General features: G+C 38.0%; 1 protein-coding gene across 1 annotated transcript; it reads left to right on the top strand.

Moving 5' to 3' along the window:
• Window positions 1-6,136: 6,136 nt before the first annotated feature.
• Window positions 6,137-7,477, top strand: LOC146135576 (choline/ethanolamine transporter flvcr2a-like). Its single transcript, XM_083396080.1, has one exon. The coding sequence runs from the start codon at window positions 6,137-6,139 to the stop codon at window positions 7,475-7,477; it is 1,341 nt and encodes a 446-aa protein (XP_083252206.1).
• The last annotated feature ends 3,450 nt before the right edge of the window (window positions 7,478-10,927 follow it).

A 10,927-nucleotide genomic window follows, 5' to 3' on the forward strand; every position in this document is an offset into this window, starting at 1 on the left:
GCTCTGCAAACGAATTGTATGTTTATGCTCAAGCAAGCAAGGGATGAACAGGTAAAAAGACACTGTAGTACTGGTTTGGGACCTATAGACTACGTTATGCCCCTATTTTGTTCGCGCATCGGTGACTGTTCAGAATTTCCTTCCACGAGCAGTCAACCATGACCGCGTCACATGATGGTAATGTGGTGCTGCTAACTCCGTGTTTAGATTGTTCATCCACATCACGGAGATATATAGCTGGCGAGGATTCCCAATGATATTCAGTGTTGTTGTCTGTTGAAAAACAATGCTTGGTAAAAGGGGTGAATATCATATATGCATATGAGATTATAAGCCTCAAGTTAAAATGTTTCCAATCTTGAACTCCGTGATTACATTTTTAACGCCTTGTCTTGTGAATCTTCCTATACACATCTGGTTATCATCCCTGTAGCGTGTAGCAATCGAAATATAGTCGTTTTTCAATGATCGCAAGTGCGCATAAACCTCCAGTTTCCATAGGCACAGAGCAGGGGTGGGCAATTATTTTTAGCCGCATGAGTAACCTAGAATGTTGTGGCAGGCTGGGTCAAAAATCCGATCTGAAATACGCGCAATTTGACGTCATACTCTGACGGTATAAAAGAAATAGGCTAACGAGTTTGTTATTATGTTTGAAGTTGTTCGAAAATGTTCAATTTAAGTCAAATTAAAGAAGGCCGCAAGATGTCGCGCGATGCGCGAAAAAATTGCGCCTATGTTTGTTTTAAAATGGAAACTTTAATTTAGATTTAGATGGGGCCGCGAAGCATTGAGCACAGACAAAAGAAATATACATTGCTAATATATATTAGCGTTTATCAAGTTGTGGGGCAGGTTGACCCAACAGTTAAGATTAAGATACGTGAAAAATTTGTAAAACAAACTTGCTTTTTATAGCTTTAAGTTACCCATGTGTTATTTGCCGTACAGCGGCCATAGTGCAAAGACGATATAAATGAAAAAAAAAACACTACATGGCATTAACTAAATTAGGTTTACAAAATGTGAATCGGTATATTTCAGAGTTTAGAAAACGGTAGGTATTTCGTTCATATTTTAAAGACGTAATACTTTCGACGCGCTAAAATATACAAATATTAGGCTAAGTTTGTTAAACTTTTGTTGAAGAGAGTGTCACAGTGCAAAGGACGCTTTTTAAATGTAAAGTTGCCAAAAAATTGCGTGAAAGAAACAAGAAAGACAGAAGAGATTCAAATTCCGTTTTAATATTTAAAACAGGCTGAAAATCAAATTTGGCGGGGTCGTGACTAGATCCGTATTTGCAGAAGTATTTACGATACAACCAAAAATGTAGAAACTTTCCCTTGTTTTCATAGCCTATGTATTTCAAGAAAAATTACGACGCGGGCCGGATTAAACAGTTCGGCCGGCCGGCCTGCGATAGCCTATGTATTTCAAAGAAAATACGCCGCGGATTGGATTAAACTGGTGGGCGGGGACCCGTCCCGCGGGCCGTATGTTGCCTAAGTGTGCCATAGAGCGTTGCCCAGGTCCTTATAAGTACGTTTCACTATATTTTAGAATTTTTGTCGTCCTGTGTCAATCTCCATTGACTGCCATTAGAATCGCATCTCTGCCGTTTGTTCAAGGCAAAACAGATACCGGTTATACAATTAACTTTCGCGGTGTGTGTTAATCTGATGTCTCAGCTAAATCAACGAATTACATTCAGCTACAACCCCATATGGTGCCCAAGTAAGTGACAACCTACAAACCAAACAGTCTGTGTCAAACAATCGCCCATCCTTATGAAGACAAAAAAATGGTTCATTTGCAATCCACAGGCTTTTCCGAGCCTCATTTTTCATCGCCGCAGATTCGTAACTTTCGGCCTGCGAATCTTTATCATGTAGTAACCCAGTGGTTCTCAACTGGGGTGCCTTTTTTAACGCTCAAGGATGCTGAGAGATATTTTAAATTCTTTAGAATTCCAATTTTTGCTCCATTGGTAAGCTTCTTGATACACTTTTTTGTGTACGATAAAAGTGCCAAAAATTAAAAAGGGTGTTTCAACCTTGTTGCACATGTAGTTTACTACACGACCATTAAAAAGGCGACCGTCAGTGGAGCGACCTCACGAATCACGATAAATAGTAATTCATTTAAACAGCGATATCACCATGCTTTTTCTATTCTTCACCTAACAATTTTACCCAAAATAGCGCACGCATACCAAACACCGTGCTCAGTGAAAGATTAAAACCCAAAACTACTTAAAAATATTTTATTTTTTCTCAAAATCAGAGAGTAGTAAAAGATTGAAACCAAACGGGAATTCAAAACACCCTAACCATAACCCTTGGGTGGTTTACGGAAAATAGAACCCAGGGGCATAAAAATTGATCAACAAATTTCCACTTCTTTAGTTTACAATGTAACGACCAATAAGGATATTCACCCTAGTGAACTTATCTGACAAAAGGAACACGAACACGTAAACACCAAGAATTAAAACATAAGTCTGCGACCTTGTGAGCATATTTCATTTTGACCGGCTAGTAAAGTCGCTCTCGTAACAGTCGCTGTTTTGATGCTGTCGCAATTGACACAGTCGCTAGATTGACAGTCGCTGTTTTAAATGAATCGCTATCGTGAGGTCGCTCTACTGATGGTCGTCGTTTAAGCAGGGAACTCGTATCCGGCCCGGATCCCGTTTTCGTCTCACGATCTCTCTCATACCGGGACAGTCGCTCTGGCGACTTAGTGTATAATGATATGTGGAGTGTTATCGTTGCTCAGTTCGATTTCTAAAAGACTATAGACGGCCGTTGTACACACTTGTGCATAAATGTTTATCTAGCTTTCAGTATACTTAGAAAAGTTGCCGATATACACTCGATGTAGTCAGATTTGAAAGGCGCAATGCAATCGCACAAAGATGAGATACATCAATGTTGAGATTTCCCAGGTAGGTTATGTATGGTGCCTTTAAAACCTTTAGGGCAGGGGTTCTTAAACTTTTTTTACCGCGGACCCCTAAATTTTTTTTTGGCTTTGCATGGACCACGGTAGACAAGAAATGCTCCAAAATGACGTCATAAATTGACGTCACAATACAAATAGACTTCATGACTCTGTTATTTCGGTCCAAAAAATGTGAAAGTTTAACTATACATTCAGTGCAAAACCGTTTAATTTTGAATTAAAGTGTTTTCTTTTAAAAATGAATTACTTTAAGTATACACTAGTTCTTTAATTAGGCCTTCATGGACCCCCTAATATCAGTTCACGGACCCCCAAGGGGTCCATGGACCCCAGTTTAAGAACCCCTGCTTTAGGGCATTACAGTACTGTAAAAATATTATATAGTGCAGTCCGTTAATCGTGTCTAATTAAATTAGTGAGCTTCTGGCAATTAATAAAAAAATAAATATAAACAGCATTAAACAACTAACATGATGAATAAGGAAAAATGCAAGAAAAAACGCCAGCAACGAAACGATAAGAAAATAATGAAGCGATAACGGTTTGCCTCTATAGTGCAGTGTTTCATAACCTTTTTTACCACAGGGCGCACTTGTAAACCTTTGAAAACGTGGTGGCGCACCTGGCGAGCGAAAACCTTTTTTTTCTTGTTATATCACTTTGATTGTTAGTAAGTTTTCATTTTATAGGCCTCCCAGTATTATTATTTGTAAAAGTACGAAAACCTCTGTGAGATAAGCCGATAGAGAAAGAAAAAATGAAGAAGCCTTTAATTATTGTAATTCATGAAAAACGCAGTATCTTAGTCAAAACTGAAAGTCCCTGTTCACAGATATATGAGGTAGAAAACTGCATTTGAATAAATAATGTTTTTTTCCATTGAAAGGTATTTTCTTTGATTAAAATCCAACACTCGCTGGTGGCTGTTTCATTATGCCTGATCTTTACAAAACGACCGTTAGATGAGAACACACATAAGACCAGGAATGCAACAACATCTAAATCCGAATAATCTATATTACCACAGTATTAAGACCAACGACATTATAAAGCAAATTATGCAGTAACAACCACAACAGAATAATATCTTAAATTGTCCTAAATCTATCACATGTCCTAAAAAGGACGTGGTGTGTGACGGTTGGGGGAAAAAATTGCCATCGGTTGTTTTGGTGTCGACTTTGGGCGCCCTATAGTTTGAACGGCGCATCTGTTTAGGCACTGGATTGTTCGCCCCTTGCTTGGGGTAAGGGGCGGTAAATGTTTGGAATTAGTATTTGGGTTAGGGTTGCAACTATTAGGGTGGTTAGTGCTGGAGTTCGGGTTAGCGTTTAGGGTTACGTAAAAGGTCGCAAAGGTCATATCCTGGCCATTTAGGTCTTATTCCTAACAAAATTTTCATCGGATGTGGGAAATTCAAAGACGTTTTAACAATTTTGGCGAACGCTTTAAGTTTAATATTATTACTGTACCGCTATATCTAATATGACTACAATCCTGCAAATCATTAATTTTGTACAACCTGAAATACACACCCTGCATATACGAATAATTGTTTAGATTTTCCTCAATAAAAGTTAAAAAAGAGATTTCTGCGCCTCACGTTTAGAGAACGTATATACTTAAAGCCGTGGCATCGGCCGTTCTATAGTGTAGACGTATATGCGCCATGTTTTAAACGGCGGCGTTCGGGAACGCTGTTTTGACACCGGACTGTTTGTACTTAGATGTGAAAGGGGAACACTCTCCGTCACTATTTTATTAAAAAATAACACAGAATTTGTTTAATATTTTTTTCATTTCCTCGCGGCGCACCTGGCAACCTTCCACGGCGCACTAGTGCGCCGCGGCCCACCGGTTGCGAAACGCTCCTCTAGTGACTAGTCCTTGTAGCATGCCGAGAGCTTCACGTCTGTTTTGATGTTCATGGTGTTACCCTTTATACGGATGTTCCAAGATTGCAAAAAAATCTTTTTCTGTAGTCTGACTCTCCTGCTATTATGAAGAGGCACCAAACAGAGTTTGATTACACCATGAACATCAAAGCAGACGCGATGCTCAGGGCATGCTACAAGCAATTGCTGAAGGACTAGAGCAGCGTTTCTCAACCGGTGCGCTGTGGAAGGTTGCCAGGTGCGCCGCGAGGAATGAAAACAAATGTTAACCAAATTCTGTGTGTCACAAGAGGCAAAACGATAGCGCTAATTATTTTCTTATCGTTTCGTTGCTCGCGTTGTGTCCTGTGTTTTTCATTTATTCTACAAGCGTTCTGTGTCATTCACCCGAACGAAGGCGGCTTGCATTGGTTGCCAAAACGTTGGTAAAGAATGTACCAGAGGGAGCTGGTTTTTGATTTGTATTACCATGCCTGGTAGCAACGGTTTATATATATGATAAATGAGGTTTAGAGCTATTTGATATTCATAAAATTATAGCTTGAGAATGAATTGCAAAGTCAAAAAGGTTTAGTGGAACGACATTAACTTGAATAAGAATACCTATCAAATTATAGTTTAAGATAAATTCAAGTTAAATGGCGCCACTAACCCAAAGGCGAATTTGCGAGAACAATTTTTATAACGGAATATCAGAAAAAAGCGACTCTAAAGTGTGGTTCCGTTAAAAAGAAAGCTGTAAATAACCTTGTTTGGAAAACAGTGAATAAGACTAAGAAATAAGAGTAGGAACAAAAAAAGTGTAATCTATTTTATAAAATACTGTCAATACGGAAAGGCTTGTTTTTGTTTTCAACATGTGTATGAAAAATGAGCGGCGGGTCTGAGACGTTATATTTTGTCCAGGTCTGCTTTAGCGTGTTGTACGGTGGTTTGTTACAACATACTGAGCTATTTACAAACAGCAAAAATTTGTATAATGTCTAAACTAGCATATTCGGAAAATCAAAGCTAACGTCACCGCTTAGCCAAATGTTACTAAAACCGAAAAACTTTAAAAGCTAAAACGCATCTTTAAAAATTCAACTAATTGAGAAGCAATAAACGCCATCAAAAGCTGACATAAAACGCCACTGCTAAGCATAATCTATGTTATTTGTACAGCAAAAGACTAATGAATGTTTAGTGTTTACCTTTTATTAGGAAATATGTATGAGACAAAACTATACCCGCTGCGTTGGTGTATTCTACTAACAATAGTTATATTGCAAATAATGAGTGCTTTTACCTACTCCACTGGACAAGTTAACAACGTATATGTAAAGTACTATCGGATTGAATATGCAGCAGTGGATTGGATGATAGCTGGTATGTACCTTGGATCTGCCCTCATTTCACCCATAATTATTTGGGGAACTGGAAAAGGCAGCTTCAAATTCAGACGCTTGCTAATGATGTCTTCCGCTGCACTTTCGCTTTGCTTTCTACTCAATGGAGTTGCGGCACTTAATCGCAATTTGTTTCCCCTGGCCGTTCTCGGACAATTTATGGATGGTGTTGCAATAGTGATTCAGGATTCTCTGCAGGGAGTGTTTGCTGTTCAGTGGTTTCCAGACAATCAAGTGGGAACTGCCATTGGCGTCACCATTATGGGATTTTCTGTGGGAAATATCGCCGGTTCTTTTCTTTTTAATAATCTCCTTAAAACAGCTCCCGAAATCGAATCTCATTTGTACTTGGCAAATCACACATTCTTAGAGGAGAGTTGGGTTACCACCGACCAACACTCCTTCATGGGAATATTCTTTACCTGCTTTGCTGTTGGGTTGGCGATATTTTTATTTGTTTGTTTTTTCGTGGATGACATTCCACCACTGCCTCCTACAAAAGCTCAAGCAATTAAACGGGAAAAGGATAACGATGAAGAAACGAGTAAAAAGTTGAATGTGATGGAACGCACGAAAACCCTTTTCCACGATAAGGCTTATATACTCTTGACTATTTTTTATTCACTTGAAATAGATTTATTCACTATGGAATTTGCTTTTCTTGGTGAGATTATTAGAAGTATGGAAGATAGAATTCCACAATATGTCACTCCAGATGCTTGGAGTGGATTCTTAATTATCACGTTTTCCGTTGGAAGCTTGTTCGGCAGCTTCGTGGCAGCAAAAGTAATCGACAAAACTGATAAATACACTTGGCTGACCAAATCTGCGAGCATTGGTGCGTTTTTAGCAAGCACTGGCCTTATTGTTGGATACAGGTATGCAAGTCTTCCAATGATGTTTGTGGGCAATTTCGTGTTCGGCTTTTCAGCCCGAGTGTGCATTGTAAGCATTTTCGAGATGATTACCCAACAGACATATCCAATGGAAGAGACCTTCGTAGTGACTTGGATGATTATAATCGAAGGTTTCTCCGGGATTGCAATCGTTGAGTTTGGTCGCCTGGTGATGATATATGTGGGGCCGTACGGCGTGCTGGGAAGTATAAGCGGCGGATTGTTGGCCGGTGTTGTAATCGCCTGGACCCTAAAGCTCTCCTACAAACGAATGGCTGCTGAAAACAGCCAGTTACAAAAGTTCAATGAGGAATCATATCTGATTCCTTAAACTGTTTGTAAATGTTATCCGTTTAACAATCGATAGTCGACGAATACCTCATTCATTAAATAACTCTATATAAATGCAGAAAAGACAATCTATTTTTGGTCTTTAATTGTCTGTTGACAAAAAACAATTCTCAGTCGACGATGTAAAATAGCGCCTTTACATAAATACCATTGTGTGATGTTTAAAATGCGAACATGGTATATGCAGTCTATGTGTTTAACTTCCGTGAGTTCCTAATAGTTGTATTCTTTGAACATTAATGTATATATGTGAAAGATAAAAACAAAAACAAAAATGTTGTATTCCATGTGACCCAAGTCTATTGCAAAGATAATCTACATTAATTGATAGTATGTTAAAAAAGCATATAGTTAAAAGATAACGTTTACATAATGTGGTGCAACTAAGTCTGTGTTTAGATTGTTCACCCGCCAGTTCCCCAGATAAGAAAAGGTGTAATAAAGGCAGCTCCGAGGTACATACCAGATATTATCCAATCAACTGCTGTATAAATAGTTAATCCGATAGTACTTTACATATACGTTGTTAACTTGTCCGGTGGAGTAGGTAAAAGCACTCATTATTTGCAATATAACTATTGTTAGTAGAATACACCAACGCAGCGGGTATAGTTTGGTCTCATACATATTTCCTGATAAAAAAGTTGTGGAGTCGTTAGAATTTATTTTTACCAGTACGCCTACTCGATTACAAAGAGTTGTTAGGCAGTGCAGTAACACGTCATCGTTTAATAGCGTTTATATAGCTTTCTAATTCTTGTGTAAGTCGCATATTTATAGGACGCATTTCGGGGGTATCCTCTATTTTAATTCGCTTGTTATTTTTTTTAATTTTTGTGCTTCTATTTTCCAGTAAATTATTTTTAGTAATATCAAGTGTTGACGTGATCTGCTAAGTTGTTGAATAATTAAGGTTAAATAAACCTTTAAAGTAAAAGTAAACGTTTTCCTTTTCTTGATTTTAGAATATTTTATTAGATAAGTTACATTTGTAAGACATTCTTACTTATTCCTGCTGCATTATCAAAACAAGAAGATTTACAACTTTCTGTATTAAAAATAACACCTCATATACGAACATCAAAGCCCATACAGAAGTAGGTATCATTTTGAACGTTTCGAATAACTATCTATTCATTTTCAACAAAATGATACCTACGTTCAAAATGATACCTACTTCTGTATGGGCTTTGATATTCTTATTACCACCTACTACAACCTCCAACCAGTATGCTCCACACCAAATATAGTATCTACTAAATGACGTAAATTCGGTTTCTTATTTAGAGATGGAAATTATGTAGCCTATCAGTTAAAAAAAATTCGATCTTATTAAAAATGCTTTCAATCGGTATGTTGAGGAACGTTATGGTGAATTAAAAAATTGTAACAACATTAATGATTTCTTATAGTTAGCTTTCTGAGTAATCTTGCATATAAATCACAATACGTTGAGTTTGGTATTCGACCGCGAATGGATAAAGGTTGCTAATCCTTGTTCTTGGCAAGCGACGCGTTGTGCTAATTCATTTTTTTGATATAATATGCTTTATCTCAAAATATCGGATTTGTTGTAAAGTAACTGCAATATATCGTTCATGGTATTTTCTTTTATTTATACAACCGAGTTCGACTTAGAACCGAACATTTTGCAGCATTACTTTGCTGCTCAGACAAGCGAATCATACGCAAATATAAAGGGTTTACGACCGAGAATATACGTTCTGCCCCTATTTTCTTCGCGCTTTCTTCGCCCCCCAGGAGCACTTTAACCTGGCTGTGTGAAGTGCTGAGATCGGCAATGGACTATTATACTTCGTTGCCTATGTTTAGTCGCTAGTTTGTTCTGTACTCGCATCGCATCTGCGCTGTAGCAACTATAGGAAGGTATATGGACTTTGGCCCAAAAATATGTGGTACGATCTAGGGATGTCCGATACTTGATATTTCGTTCTGATACCTATGGCCGATAGTTTTTTGAGTAAGAAGTATCGTTTTCCGATCTGATATCAAATTACGTCATAACTTTGGTTAAATAGGCAAAATGATATAAATTGCGAAGTGCAATAGCAACGATTTTCAGGATCCCCACCCATAACCTATAGCTAAACGTGTTACTTTAATTTTATCTTCTCTCTCAGGACAAACAGAATACCACGTTAAAACTCAATTGATTTTGTTGAAGACATTACTAGTGTTCAAATACAAGAAGATGAAAGCATGGCCTCGTTTTACGTTGTACCTTTGTTCACCATGTCCCTGCGAGCCTATAGCTATACAAGTAGCCCATGCGCATCCCAACCGAGGCACCACACTAGAAAACATGACTATAATTTTAATATTAATCTCGCTTTAAGAGTCAGCGCCATCCTAGCCCTCACCAACACAGCTTATAATCCCTAAAGCAGTTTTATTAATAGCCCGTAACCTGTCAACTATTTACCAAGTTATTTAGAAGAGTAGCACATTCAGATCGCTGACTAAATTTCAGATCTGATCACGCTCTTCGGCACAAACGCTTGGTTGTGAACACCCTACTAGACCGAGCTTCAAAACTTTGCAGTAGCAATACGGTCGAAGCTAACGAAATTAAACATGTGAAACAAGCCTTGAGGAAAAACGGATACCCTGACAGGTTGTTCATGCTGCAAAAGAAAACTAACTATATAAAAGCTATACATCTTTTCCCTAAAAAAAAATCTCGCCGTAAACTGTTTTTGTCGCGAGTTGCTGGGGAAGTTTAAAATAGGCGATAGGCGCGTAGCACCGCTTTGTACTTTGGTACTGTATTACTTTTAAGCCGAAAATATGTTAAGTTAGGAAATCATGATTATAGTCTTTTTGTTTCATGTGATCTGTTATGACCTTAGGTGCAAACTTGTGTAGTTGAATTGTTCGAACCACGATTGAAAACATTACATAAAACCACCGATCAATGCTTTAAAATAAAACTTTACGAGACACGTGGAGTATATATACTTAACTATGCACAACAACATTTAGCGTTATCTGCTTAAGTAAAGTGTTCTTCAGTTTGAGGATTGTGTTTCATATAGCTGTAACACTTTGTGCCTAATACTAGGTTAAAAATACGTTGCCCTGACGCAGGGTTCGGGACCCCAGTTCAGAAAGTTGTACGGTAGAAAATTATCATATGTTTTTGATATTATCTTGTTGTTTCAGACACGCGTTGCACAGTCCATGATTTTTTGTTAGACATGTCGTAAAACTTATTTGTCTTGTGTCTGTTTCTTGATTAGGAAAACCAAGCTAGTTTGCACAGAAGGTGTCGTAACTTGCCGTTTGTCAACACGACCCTTTATATTGCGTTACCAGCGAACCTTTGAACTGATCAGCTGCAGTTATTTCATCACGCATTTGCGCTGCTAATATTTAATCCAAAGCAAATTACCAGTAATGAGTGACAACG

The sequence above is a fragment of the Ascidiella aspersa genome, chromosome 8 (genome assembly GCF_963924565.1).
Source record: "Ascidiella aspersa chromosome 8, kaAscAspe10.2, whole genome shotgun sequence".
Classification (NCBI taxonomy): domain Eukaryota; kingdom Metazoa; phylum Chordata; class Ascidiacea; order Phlebobranchia; family Ascidiidae; genus Ascidiella; species Ascidiella aspersa.

Bases quoted from the DNA above. Each gene is read 5' to 3' on its own strand.
- LOC146135576 (XM_083396080.1), top strand. From the start codon at position 6,137: ATGAGTGCTTTTACCTACTCCACTGGACAAGTTAACAACGTATATGTA.